Source organism: Oncorhynchus masou, unplaced genomic scaffold, assembly GCF_036934945.1.
Source record: "Oncorhynchus masou masou isolate Uvic2021 unplaced genomic scaffold, UVic_Omas_1.1 unplaced_scaffold_939, whole genome shotgun sequence".
Classification (NCBI taxonomy): Eukaryota; Metazoa; Chordata; class Actinopteri; order Salmoniformes; family Salmonidae; genus Oncorhynchus; species Oncorhynchus masou.
The window spans coordinates 110,538-125,816 of NW_027015880.1; the positions used below are offsets into that span (position 1 = coordinate 110,538).

Consider the following 15,279-nt stretch of genomic DNA (forward strand, 5'->3'; position numbering starts at 1 on the left):
GGTGGTATGTAATAGTGGTATATAGATGTTAGATGGTGGTATGTAATAGTGGTATATAGATGGTGGTTGGTGGTATGTAATAGTGGTGTATAGTTGGTGTGTGTAATAGTGGTATATCGTTGGTGGTATGTAATAGTGGTATATAGATGGTGGTATGTAATAGTGGTATATAGATGGTGGTATGTAATAGTGGTATATAGTTGGTGGTATGTAATAGGGGTATATAGTTGGTGGTATTTAATAGTGGTATATAGATGGTGGTATTTAATAGTGGTATATAGTTGGTGGTGTGTAATAGGGGTATGCAGATGTTAGTTGGTGGTATGTAATAGTGGTATATAGATGGTGGTATGTAATAGTGGTATATAGATGGTGGTATGTAATAGTGGTATATAGTTGGTGGTATTTAACAGTGGTATATAGTTGGTGGTATTTAACAGTGGTATATAGTTGGTGGTGTGTAATAGTGGTAAATAGATGTAGATGTAATCGTGGCTATTTTTTGTCCTTCCCCTTTCTTTTTCTTTTAGAATCACAAAATGCAACCTGACAGATCACATACTCCTGCACAGCAGCTGTAAGCATGCACAAATAAATGTCCTAACGCCTTGATACCAAAGAAGGAGAAGAAGGATTTGACGCCATGATACCAAAGAAAGAGAAGAAGGATTAGGTAAGGGGTATGGTTACGGTAAGGAGTTCATTTTAGGGTGAGGTTATGGACGTCCCAAGGAACCTTTTATACCATTAGTTTTGTTTCCGTCCATACTACTGTAAGTGTGACACTTATTGTTTTGCTTATTCTACTCGTGACGACCGGCTCCACTGCTGATGACAAAATTACATGAATCTTATGATCGATAATTAACCCAACTCGATGTTTCCCCTGCTGATTATTATTGACGATAAACCGTTTTTCATTGATGAGCGTCACTGTTCAAATCTACCGGGAGGAAACGTGAGTTGCTTTGCCAATGTTAGCAACATTATTCTATTACATACATTGGCAAGCTAGATCAATGCGAGTAGACAGACACATGGATAAGTTAGCAACTATTCTTTCTGAAAGCCTCGTCTCGTGCATTGAGCTATGGAATAACTCGTGGGGGGCGTCCCTATAGTCTAAAGAGGCTTCCTCACATTGGGAGCATCTCAATTGTATTTCCTTGATACCCCGAGTGTCCCTCTTCTTCTCTTCTCAAAGCACATTGGAGCAGAAGATCTGAGGATCCCGACTTCTTCATTCCAGTGTTCTGTCAAAACGGCCTCTCAGGAAATGCTTTTGAGAGGGTTTGAGAGCAATGGCTGTCTTCTGCGCTGAAATGACAAACATCGGGACAGACACCAAAATATAGCTTTGGTGCAATTTTCAGAGGTATGTGATACATTTTCACAACTAAGTACAAAACTCAAAGCAGATCATCAAAAATGCAGTTGATTCAAAACTCATTTTAAATTGACTTAGTACAATACACCAAATCAGTCACTTTTCCACCAAATTTAGTGTTTCATCTAGAAATACATGTTCATGTTCATATAAAGTAATTTCCTTTCACAATGCTCACATTACTTTTGGCTATGATTGTCTTCTCTTTTGTTAAAATACACTTTACTATTACTTAATCCGACTGTTCTTAATGGATGATCACCTAAGCTTTTAAAAAAAATCTAACTTTATTTGTCACATGCGCCGAATACAACAAGTGTAGGCTTTACCGGGAAATGTTTATTTACCAGCCCTTAACCAACAGTGCAGTTCAAAAAGAAGAAAATATTTACCAAGTAGACTAAAATAAAAAGTAACACAATAAGAATAACAATAATGAGGCTTTAAATAGGGGGCACCGGTGCAGTCAGTGTGCAGGGGTACAGGCCAGTTGAGGTAATCTGTACATGTAGGTGGGGGCGGAGTGACTAAGCATAGATAATAAACTAGCATGTAACAACCAACCAGCGAGTAGCTGCAGTGTACAAAAGGGAGGGGATGGGTGGTCATTGTAAATTGTCCAGTGACAAATTTATTAATTTTTCAGCAGTCTTATGGCTTGGGGGTAGAAGCTGTTGAGGAGCCTTTTCGTCCTAGACTTGGTGCTCCGGTACCACTTGCCATGTGGTAGCAGAGAAAACAGTCTATAACTTGGGTGACTGGAGTCTCTGACAGTTTTATGGGCTTTCCTCTGACACCGCCTATTATATAGGTCCTGGATGGCAGGAAGCTTGGCCCCAGTGATGTACTGGGCCATTCGCACTACCCTCTGTAGCGCCTTACGGTTAGATGCCGAGCAGTTGCCATTCCAGGCGGTGATGCAACCGGTCAGGATGCTCTCGATGCTGTAGAACCTTCTGAGGATCTGAGGACCTACATCAGTCTCCTGAGGGGGAAAAGGCGTTGTCGTGCCCTCTTTGGACCATGTTAGTTTGTTGGTGATGTGGACACCAAGGAACTTGAAGCTCTCAATCTGCTCCACTGCAGCCCCGTTGATGAGAATGGGGCGTGCTCGGTCCTCCTTTTTCCTGTAGTCCACAATCATCTCCTTAGTCTTGTTCACATTGAGGGAGAGGTTGTTGTCCTGGCACCACACTGACAGTTCTCTGACCTCCTCCCTATAGGCCGTCTCATCGTTGTCGGTGATCAGACCTACTACTGTTGTGTCGTCAGCAAACTTAAGGATGGTGTTGGAGTCTTGTTTGGTCACGCAGTCGTGGGTGAACAGGGAGTACAGGAGGGGAGTAAGTACACACCCCTGAGGGGCCCCAGTGTTGAGGATCAATGTGGCAGACGTGTTGTTGCCTACCCTTACCACCTGGGGGTGGCCCGGCCTGTCAAGAAGTCCAGGATCCAGTTGCAGAGGGAGGTGTTTAGTCCCAGAGTCCTTAGCTTAGTGATGAGCTTCGTGGGCATTATGGTGTTGAACACTGAACTGTAGTCAATGAACAGCATTCTCACATAGGTGTTCCTTTTGTCCAGGTGGGAAAGGGCAGTGTGGAGTGTGATTGAAATTGCGTCATCTGTGGATCTGTTGGGGCGGTATGCGAATTGAAGTGGGTCTAGGGTGTCCGGGAGGATGCTGTTGATGTGAGCCATGACCAGCCTTTCAAAGCACTTCATGGCTACCGACGTGAGTGCCACAGGGCGGAAATAATTTAGGCAGGTTACCTTCGCTTCCTTGGTTACAGGGACTGTGATGGTCAGCTTGAAACATGTAGGTATTACAGACTTGGTCAGGGAGAAAATGTCAGTGCATGTCAGTGCATGCTTTGAGTACACGTCCTGGAAATCCGTCTGGCCTAGCGGCTTTGTGAATATTGGTCTGTTTAAATGTTTTGTTCACATTGGCTGCCAAGAGCATTATCACACAGTCATCCAGAACAGCTGGTGCTCTCATGCATGCTTCAGTGTTGCTTGCCTCAAAACGAGCATAAAAGTAATTTAGCTTGTCTGGTAGGCTTGCGTCACTGGGCAGCTCGCATCTAGGTTTCCCTTTGTAGTCCGTAATAGTTTTCAAAACCTGCCACATCTGACGAGCATCAGAGCCGGTGTAGTAGGATTCAATCTTAATCCTGTATTGACACTTTGCTTGTTTGATGGTTGGTCTGAGGGTATAGCGGGATTTCTTATAAGCGTCCGGGTTGGTCTCCCGCTCCTTGAAAGTTGCAGCTCTAGCCTTTAGCTCGATGCGGATGTTGCCTGTAATCCATGGCTTCTGGTTGGGATATGTACGTACTAGAGGTCGACCGATTATGATTTTTCAACGACGATTCCCGATTATTGGAGGACCAAAATAATCGATACCGATTAATCGGCCGATATTTTTAGAATTTATTTGTAATAATGACAATTACAACAATGAACACTGAATGAACACTTATTTTAACTTAATATAATACACCAATAAAATCAATTTAGCCTCAAGTAAATTATGAAATATGTTCAATTTGGTTTAAATAATGCAAAAACATATTGTGTGGTAGAAATTAAAAGTGCAATATGTGCCATGTAAGAAAGCTAACTTTTCAGTTCCTTGCTCAGAACATGAGAACATATGAAAGCTGGTAGTTCCTTTTAACATGAGTCTTCAATATTCCCAGGTAAGAAGTTTTAGGTTGTAGTTATTATAGGAAATTATAGGACTATTTCTCTCTATACCATTTGTATTTCATTAACCTTTGACTATTAGATGTTCTTATAGGCACTTTAGTATTGCCAGTGTAACAGTATAGCTTCCGTCCCTCTCCTCGCTCCTCCCTAGGCTCGAACCAGCAACACAACAACAGCCACCATCGAAGCAGCGTTACCCATGCAGAACAAGGGGAACAACTACTAGAAGGCTCAGAGTGAGTGACGTTTGAAACGCTATTAGCGCGCGCTAACTAGCGAGCCATTTCACATCGGTTACACCAGCCTCATCTCGGGAGTTGATAGGTTTGAAGTCATAAACGGCGCAATGCTTGACGCACAACGAAGAGCTGCTAGCAAACCGCACGAAAGTGCTGTTTGAATGAATGTTTACGCGCCTGCTTCTGCCTACCACCGCTCAGTCAGATACTTAGATATTTGTATGCTCAGTCAGATTATATGCAACGCAGGACACGCTAGATAATATCTAGTAATATCATCAACCATGTGTAGTTAACTAGTAATTATGATTGATTGTTTGTTGACTGTCCGTCCGTCGGTGCAGAGTGATGACGTCATCAGAAGGTGGGGAGGCGGTGCTTCTGGTTGGAGAGGGAACTTCTCGTTCTCTGCCGCTCTGAGCCGGATCGTCGCCACGGAGACAAATGACATCACCTCAGGGACCGATGACATCACAAGGGAGACCGATAACATCACCACAGGGACCGATGACATAGCTGGTGGGAGGGGCTTGAGGATCACAGCCACCTGTCTCCAGACCAAAGAGGAGGCGCTACGACACCACGGCTCCGCCCACAACATACACACAATCACACACTCAGGTAGCTCTGCCCACAACATACACACAATCACACACTCAGGTAGCTCCGCCCACAACCGCACCATTAAAGATTGTGGATAAATGAAGACGACTCAAGCCATTTACAGATTTGTGTTAATGGTTTCTGTCTGTATAAGTGGGTGTTGCTTTTCTTCATAACATCTGGCTTGGAGAGAGGGTATTGCTGCTTCTGGTCTACTTATTGCCCCACCTATCCTTTCTCTGCCTTCTCTGGGGCACCCCCTCCACGGTTCCGGGGCAATAAGAAGACCAGTGTGGCCCCGCCTCAATCAAAAAAATATACTGTCTCACTTTCTCTTCCGTCTCTGACACCATCACACACTCCAATTAGAGACAGGCTGGGTGTGTGTGTTCTATTCTGTTTTGTTTCTGAATGGACAATGTGATGTCCTTATGTACAGTTGGTCTAATGTGTGTGTGTGTGTCAGGTGGGGAGGTGCTGTTTGAGGTGGATTGTACGCGTCTGTCAGAGTGTGTGTGTCTGCGTGGTCGACAGTTTGACCGCGTCATCTTTAACTTCCCTCACTGCGGTCGGAAGAGTGGCGTGAAGAAGAACAGGCTGCTGCTCAAACACTTTTTCCTCAGGTGAGACACACACACACACACACACACACACACACACACACACAACACTGTTGAATCTCATCTCACCTCTAAGTGTGTGTGTGTAGCTGTGTGGGAGTGCTGAAGGAGGAAGGGGAGGTGCTTGTGTCTCTGTGCAACGGGCAGGGCGGGACTCCAGCCGACCGGCCAATGAGAGAGTGGCACAACAGCTGGCAGGTGGTCGCCATGGCAGCAGAGGCAGGGCTTATCCTGAACGAGGTCCGCCCCTTCGATGGCGAGAAACCTGACAGTTACCAATCCACCGGGTACAGGTGAGCTGATGGCGTCTCAGAGTAGGAGTGCTGATCTAGGATCAGATCAAAATGAATGAGAGGATATGGACATCGTGGCAAACCAACCAATCAATCAAATGTATTTATGAAGCTTTACCCAGCCTAAAAGTCCACAGAGCAGATACCGGGCCTAAAAGCCCACAGAGCAGATACCGGGCCTAAAAGCCCACAGAGCAGATACCCAGCCTAAAAGCCCACAGAGCAGATACCGGGCCTAAAAGTCCACAGAGCAGATACCCAGCCTAAAAGTCCACAGAGCAGATACCCAGCCTAAAAGCCCACAGAGCAGATACCGGGCCTAAATGCCCACAGAGCAGATACCCACAGAGCAGATACCCAGCCTAAATGCCCACAGAGCAGATACCCGGCCTAAATGCCCACAGAGCAGATACCTGTCCTGAAAGCCCACAGAGCAGATACCCTGCCTAAAAGCCCACAGAGCAGATACCCGGCCTAAATGCCCACAGAGCAGATACCCGGCCTAAAAGTCCACAGAGCAGATACCTGTCCTGAAAGCCCACAGAGCAGATACCCAGCCTAAAAGCCCACAGAGCAGATACCCAGCCTAAAAGCCCACAGAGCAGATACCTGTCCTGAAAGCCCACAGAGCAGATACCCTGCCTAAAAGCCCACAGAGCAGATACCCAGCCTAAAAGCCCACAGAGCAGATACCCGGCCTAAAAGTCCACAGAGCAGATACCTGTCCTGAAAGCAGAAGGCAATGCAGCAGCAAACATACCTCACTGATAGTTAAAGAGCGTAGCAAACATTGAATTGAGGCACCCAAGAGGAAGGGTTTTGGTTGACTGTGTGTTTGTGTGTTGTCAGGAGCCAGGATAAGTGCTTCCATGCAGAGCAGGGCGTGACTCATGTGTTCAGTCGTAGTGTGGCCTGCAGCGCCCCCCAGAGGAAGGACATGAAGCAGCACATTCTGGGAGGACGACCACTGACCTACCACATACCTGCTGAACTTTCACATTACATACACAGGTACACACACACACTGACCTACCACATACCTGTAGGGTGACCACATTTAAAATCTCCAAATGTGGGACAACAGGATGATTTTGCGGGACAGATGAATATCATTATGGTTCCTCCAACGTCTGGCACTGTCCACACACACTGTCCACACACACTGTCCACACGCACTGTCCACACACACTGTCCACACACACTGCCCACACACACTGTCCACACACACTGCCCACACACACTGTCCACACACGCTGTCCACACACGCTGCCCACACACACTGTCCACACACACTGTCCACATACTGTCCACACACACTGTCCACACACACTGTCCACACACACTGTCCACACACACTGCCCACACACACTGTCCACACACACTGCCCACACACACTGTCCACACACGCTGTCCACACACACTGTCCACATACTGTCCACACACACTGTCCACACGCACTGTCCACACACACTGTCCACACATACTGTCCACACACACTGTCCACACGCACTGTCCACACACACTGTCCACACACACTGCCCACACACACTGTCCACACACACTGCCCACACACACTGTCCACACACGCTGTCCACACACGCTGCCCACACATACTGTCCACACACGCTGCCCACACACACTGTCCACACACACTGTCCACACACACTGTCCACATACTGTCCACACACACTGTCCACACACACTGTCCACACACACTGTCCACACACACTGTCCACACACACTGCCCACACACACTGTCCACACACACTGCCCACACACACTGTCCACACACGCTGTCCACACACGCTGCCCACACACACTGTCCACACACACTGTCCACACACACTGCCCACACACACTGTCCACACACACTGCCCACACACACTGTCCACACACGCTGTCCACACACGCTGTCCACACACACTGTCCACACACACTGTCCACACGCACTGTCCACACACACTGTCCACACATACTGTCCACACACACTGTCCACACGCACTGTCCACACACACTGTCCACACACACTGCCCACACACACTGTCCACACACACTGCCCACACACACTGTCCACACACGCTGTCCACACACGCTGCCCACACATACTGTCCACACACGCTGCCCACACACACTGTCCACACACACTGTCCACACACACTGTCCACATACTGTCCACACACACTGTCCACACACACTGTCCACACACACTGTCCACACACACTGCCCACACACACTGTCCACACACACTGGCCACACACACTGTCCACACACGCTGTCCACACACGCTGCCCACACACACTGTCCACACACACTGTCCACACACACTGTCCACACACACTGTCCACACACACTGTCCACACACACTGCCCACACACACTGTCCACACACACTGCCCACACACACTGTCCACACACACTGCCCACACACACTGTCCACACACACTGTCCACACACACTGTCCACACACACTGTCCACATACTGTCCACACACACTGCCCACACACACTGCCCACACACACTGCCCACACACACTGCCCACATACTGTCCACATACTGTCCACACACACTGCCCACACACACTGCCCACACACACTGCCCACACACACTGTCCACACACACTGCCCACACACACTGCCCACACACACTGCCCACACACACTGCCCACACACACTGCCCACACACTCTGTCCACACACTCTGTCCACACACTCTGTCCACACACACTGTCCACACACACTGTCCACACACACTGTCCACATACTGCCCACACACACTGCCCACACACACTGCCCACACACACTGTCCACATACTGTCCACACACACTGTCCACACATACTGTCCACACACACTGTCCACACATACTGTCCACACACACTGTCCACACACTGTCCACACACACTGCCCACACACACTGCCCACACACTCTGTCCACACACTCTGTCCACACACACTGTCCACACACACTGTCCACACACACTGTCCACATACTGCCCACACACACTGCCCACACACACTGTCCACACACACTGTCCACACACACTGTCCACATACTGTCCACACACACTGTCCACACACACTGTCCACATACACTGTCCACACACACTGTCCACACACACTGTCCACATACTGTCCACACACACTGTCCACACACACTGTCCACACACACTGTCCACATACTGTCCACACACACTGTCCACACACACTGTCCACACACACTGTCCACACACACTGCCCACACACTGTCCACACACACTGTCCACACACACTGTCCACACACACTGCCCACACACACTGTCCACACACACTGTCCACACACACTGTCCACACACACTGCCCACACACACTGCCCACACCACTGCCCACACACACTGCCCACACACACTGTCCACACACACTGTCCACATACTGTCCACACACACTGTCCACACACACTGTCCACACACACTGTCCACACACACTGTCCACACACACTGCCCACACACACTGCCCACACACACTGCCCACACACTCTGTCCACACACTCTGTCCACACACACTGTCCACACACACTGTCCACATACTGCCCACACACACTGTCCACATACTGCCCACACACACTGCCCACACACACTGCCCACACATACTGCCCACACACACTGCCCACACACACTGCCCACACACACTGTCCACACACACTGTCCACACATACTGTCCACACACACTGTCCACACATACTGTCCACACACACTGTCCACACACTGTCCACACACACTGCCCACACACACTGCCCACACACTCTGTCCACACACACTGTCCACACACACTGTCCACATACTGCCCACACACACTGCCCACACACACTGTCCACACACACTGTCCACATACTGTCCACACACACTGTCCACACACACTGTCCACATACTGTCCACACACACTGTCCACACACACTGTCCACATACTGTCCACACACACTGTCCACATACTGTCCACACACACTGTCCACATACTGTCCACACACACTGTCCACACACACTGTCCACACACACTGTCCACACACACTGTCCACACACACTGCCCACACACTGTCCACACACACTGTCCACACACACTGTCCACACACACTGCCCACACACACTGTCCACACACACTGCCCACACACACTGCCCACACACACTGCCCACACACACTGTCCACACACACTGTCCACACACACTGTCCACACACACTGCCCACACACACTGCCCACACACACTGTCCACACACACTGTCCACACACACTGCCCACACACACTGCCCACACACACTGCCCACACACTGATCCCCATTAGGATCCCCATCAGCTACTCTTCCTGGGGTTTATTATGGATCCCCATTAGTTCCTGTTTCCAAGGCAGCATAATAATAAACCCCAGGAAGAGTAGCTGCTGCCTTGGCAGGAACTAATGGGGATCCATAATAAACCCCAGGAAGAGTAGCTGCTGCCTTGACAGGAACTAATGGGGATCCATAATAAACCCCAGGAAGAGTAGCTGCTGCCTTGTCAGGAACTAATGGGGATCCATAATAAACCCCAGGAAGAGAAGCTGCTGCCTTGGCAGGAACTAATGGGGATCCATAATAAACCCCAGGAAGAGTAGCTGCTGCCTTGGCAGGAACTAATGGGGATCCATAATAAACCCCAGGAAGAGAAGCTGCTGCCTTGGCAGGAACTAATGGGGATCCATAATAAACCCCAGGAAGAGAAGCTGCTGCCTTGGCAGGAACTAATGGGGATCCATAATAAACCCCAGGAAGAGTAGCTGCTGCCTTGGCAGGAACTAATGGGGATCCATAATAAACCCCAGGAAGAGTAGCTGCTGCCTTGGCAGTAACTAGTGGGATCCATAATAAACCCCAGGAAGAGTAGCTGCTGCCTTGACAGGAACTAATGGGGATCCATAATAAACCCCAGGAAGAGTAGCTGCTGCCTTGGCAGGAACTAATGGGGATCCATAATAAACCCCAGGAAGAGAAGCTGCTGCCTTGGCAGGAACTAATGGGGATCCATAATAAACCCCAGGAAGAGTAGCTGCTGCCTTGGCAGGAACTAATGGGGATCCATAATAAACCCCAGGAAGAGTAGCTGCTGCCTTGACAGGAACTAATGGGGATCCATAATAAACCCCAGGAAGAGTAGCTGCTGCCTTGGCAGGAACTAATGGGGATCCATAATAAACTCCAGGAAGAGTAGCTGCTGCCTTGGCAGGAACTAATGGGATCCATAATAAACCCCAGGAAGAGTAGCTGCTGCCTTGGCAGGAACTAATGGTGATCAATAATAAACCCCAGGAAGAGTAGCTGCTGCCTTGACAGGAACTAATGGGGATCCATAATAAACCCCAGGAAGAGTAGCTGCTGCCTTGGCAGGAACTAATGGGGATCCATAATAAACTCCAGGAAGAGTAGCTGCTGCCTTGGCAGGAACTAATGGGATCCATAATAAACCCCAGGAAGAGTAGCTGCTGCCTTGGCAGGAACTAATGGGGATCCATAATAAACCCCAGGAAGAGTAGCTGCTGCCTTGACAGGAACTAATGGGGATCCATAATAAACCCCAGGAAGAGTAGCTGCTGCCTTGGCAGGAACTAATGGGGATCCATAATAAAAACAAATACAAACAACAATTATTTTTTTATTTAAGTAGGCAGGTCAGTTAAGAACAAATTCTTATTTACAATGATTCGATGATCGTAGATTCGATCTTGCAATCTTTTGGGTACCGTCCCAACGCTTTAACCACGAGGCTACCTGCCGCCCCAAATAATCAAGGGTCAAAACAACCACACATTGAACATTAACAATAAGCATAGAGTACAGGTTTGTGGTCTGTCAGACACTGGCCCTCATCTTATGGCAGACAGGAATGTAGTGCGCTGTCAATCCACTGCTCTCTGCATCCTCCCCCCAACAGGGGGATAAGTTTTATATTTTTGACAGTCACACAAGTTCTAAAAGAATAAAGACATTTCAAATGTCATTTTGTCTTTATACAGTGTTGTAACTCTCTCTCTCTTTCTCTACAGGGGTTTTCTCTCGAATTCTAATCATCCCGTCAGGCTGGTTCAGGACTTTCTGGTTCAGGCCCTGGAGAGGGAATGGCCTGTCTCCATGGTTACTGAGCCCCTCCCCCTGCTCATACACTCCTCCCCCCAGAGACTAAATGCATGTTGCCCTGAGATACAAGACACACACACACATTGCTACTGGCTACACCCCTCCCACACACACACCACTTCACACACACCCTCAGATGATCACAAACACATAGACACTCTACTGGCAGACACACACATAACCTACGACTCAGAGGATGAGGGAAGGGAGAGAGAGTGTAGCAGCCGTTTTAAGGAGTGTGTAGGTGAGGGAGAGGAGTGTGTAGGTGAGGGAAAGGAGTGTGAGGGAGAGGAGTGTGTAGGTGAGGGAGAGGAGTGTGTAGGTGAGGGAGAGGAGTGTGTAGGTGAGGGAGAGGAGTGTGTAGGTGAGGGAGAGGAGTGTGTAGGTGTTGGGGGATACGTGCTGCGTCCTTCTCTACTGCCTCAGATGGAGATACTGAGAGAGGAGAGAGAACACAGAGAGAGAGAGGTTCTGCATGGTGTGAGCGGCCTAGTCTTTCAGAGAGTTCACATCAGTCCCTGGTCCCCCCCTGCCTTCCACCAGCTCCTCCTCTGGGGAGCATGGCCCAAAGCCTCTCAGTCAATCCCTGACCTGGGGCGGAGTCTGGAGCGTCTGCTGACCCCCTATGGGCTTTCCCTGGCTGAGGAGCAGGGGTCTCTGTGGCTGGCAGCCGAGCCGATGGGACGGCTAGGCCGGCTGTGGGCTGATGACCTCACTGATGGCGTCTGTGTGTGTCTGAACCTTGACCTCCTGGCTTCACTGGTCTACTCCCTACCTGACTGGCGCCTGCTCTGGTCACCTGACCCCCGCTTCCTCAACCACTTCCTGCTCCGCCCATTGCCAGAGCAACCGTTCCATCCCTTCTCCCTGTTTCCACAGAGCTTTGTTTATGACATCAGCTTCTGGGCGGGGCCAGACTGGCAGGAGGCAGCGTTTCATGCTCTAGTCAGGGAGGCCAGTAGAGAGATGGTAGAGAACGTTATGCTCATCGACACCTACACACCCAACACACAGACCGACACACACCCTGACGTAACACACACCTACACACCCAACACACAGACCGACACACACCCTGACGTAACACACACCTACACACCCTACACACAGACCGACACACACCCTGACGTAACACACACCTACACACCCAACACACAGACCGACACACACCCTGACGTAACACACACCTACACACCCAACACACAGACCGACACACACCCTGACGTAACACACACCAGCTACTGTTACAGACTCACCTATCGCTCACACACACATGCCCTCTCACACACACGCGCGCTCAAACTCCACACACACCTGCAAAGCCTGCTGTCCACACGCATGCATCTCACCGTCAGGTAGTGTCTGTCTGTCTGTGAGAGATGAGTGCAGTGTGGTAATATGGTGTTGGTGTCAGGATGGTGTTGGTGTCAGGATGGTGTTGGTGTCAGGATGGTGTTGGTGTCAGGATGGTGTTGGTGTCAGGACGGTGTTGGTGTTGGTGTCAGGATGGTGTTGGTGTCAGGATGGTGTTGGTGTCAGGATGGTGTTGGTGTCAGGATGGTGTTGGTGTCAGGATGGTGTTGGTGTCAGGATGGTGTTGGTGTTGGTGTCAGGATGGTGTTGGTGTCAGGATGGTGTTGGTGTCAGGATGGTGTTGGTGTCGGGGCGGTGTTGGTGTCAGGATGGTGTTGGTGTCAGGATGGTGTTGGTGTCAGGGCGGTGTTGGTGTTGGTGTCAGGATGGTGTTGGTGTCAGGATGGTGTTGGTGTCAGGATGGTGTTGGTGTCAGGATGGTGTTGGTGTCAGGATGGTGTTGGTGTCAGGATGGTGTTGGTGTCAGGATGGTGTTGGTGTCAGGATGGTGTTGGTGTCAGGATGGTGATGGTGTTGGTGTCAGGATGGTGTTGGTGTTGGTGTCAGGATGGTGTTGGTGTCAGGGCGGTGTTGGTGTCAGGATGGTGTTGGTGTCAGGATGGTGTTGTGTTGGTGTTGGTGTCAGGGTGTTGGTGTCAGGATGGTGTTGGTGTCAGGATGGTGTTGGTGTCAGGATGGTGTTGTGTCAGGATGGTGTTGGTGTCAGGATGGTGTTGGTGTCAGGATGGTGTTGGTGTCAGGATGGTGTTGGTGTCAGGATGGTGTTGGTGTCAGTGGTTGGTGTTGGTGTCGGATGGTGTTGGTGTCAGGATGGTGTTGGTGTCAGGATGGTGTTGGTGTCAGGGCGGGTGTTGGTGTTGTGGTGTGGTGTTGGTGTCAGGATGGTGTTGTGTTGGTGTCAGGATGGTGTTGGTGTCAGGATGGTGTTGGTGTCAGGATGGTGTTGGTGTCAGGATGGTGTTGGTGTCAGGATGGTGTTGGTGTCAGGATGGTGTTGGTGTCAGGATGGTGTTGGTGTTGGTGGTGTTGGTGTCAGGATGGTGTTGGTGTCAGGATGGTGTTGGTGTCAGGATGGTGTTGGTGTTGGTGTCGGGTTGGTGTTGGTGTCAGGGCGGTGTTGGTGTCAGGATGGTGTTGGTGTCAGGGATGGTGTTGGTGTCAGGATGGTGTTGGTGTCAGGATGGTGTTGGTGTCAGGATGGTGTTGGTGTCAGGATGGTGTTGGTGTCAGGATGGTGTTGGTGTCAGGATGGTGTTGGTGTCAGGATGGTGTTGGTGTTGGTGTCAGGATGGTGTTGGTGTCAGGATGGTGTTGGTGTCAGGATGGTGTTGGTGTCAGGATGGTGTTGGTGTCAGGATGGTGTTGGTGTCAGGATGGTGTTGGTGTCAGGATGGTGTTGGTGTCAGGATGGTGTTGGTGTCAGGATGGTGTTGGTGTCAGGATGGTGTTGGTGTTGGATGGTGATGGTGTTGGATGGTCAGGATGGTGTTGGTGTCAGGATGGTGTTGGTGTCAGGATGGTGTTGGTGTCAGGATGGTGTTGGTGTCAGGATGGTGTTGGTGTCAGGATGGTGTTGGTGTCAGGATGGTGTTGGTGTCAGGGACGGTGTTGGTGTCAGGATGGTGTTGGTGTCAGGATGGTGTTGGTGTTGGTGTTGGTGTCAGGATGGTGTTGGTGTCAGGATGGTGTTGGTGTCAGGATGGTGTTGGTGTCAGGACGGTGTTGGTGTCAGGATGGTGTTGGTGTCAGGATGGTGTTGTGTTGGTGTTGGTGTCAGGATGGTGTTGGTGTCAGGATGGTGTTGGTGTCAGGATGGTGTTGGTGTCAGGATGGTGTTGGTGTCAGGATGGTGTTGGTGTCAGGATGGTGTTGGTGTCAGGATGGTGTTGGTGTCAGGATGGTGTTGGTGTCAGGATGGTG

The 15,279-nt window shown here is 49.8% G+C and overlaps 1 protein-coding gene across 1 annotated transcript; it reads left to right on the forward strand.

Moving 5' to 3' along the window:
- The first annotated feature begins 806 nt into the window (after positions 1-806).
- On the forward strand, positions 807-13,988 carry LOC135538314 (ferredoxin-fold anticodon-binding domain-containing protein 1-like). The gene is given in 8 exon segments (XM_064964229.1): positions 807-1,375; positions 4,251-4,335; positions 4,683-4,726; positions 4,729-4,959; positions 5,408-5,564; positions 5,651-5,854; positions 6,704-6,865; positions 11,895-13,988. Coding segments are annotated over 6 exon segments (2,244 nt in total). The 5' UTR covers positions 807-1,375; positions 4,251-4,335; positions 4,683-4,686; the 3' UTR covers positions 13,345-13,988.
- The last annotated feature ends 1,291 nt before the right edge of the window (positions 13,989-15,279 follow it).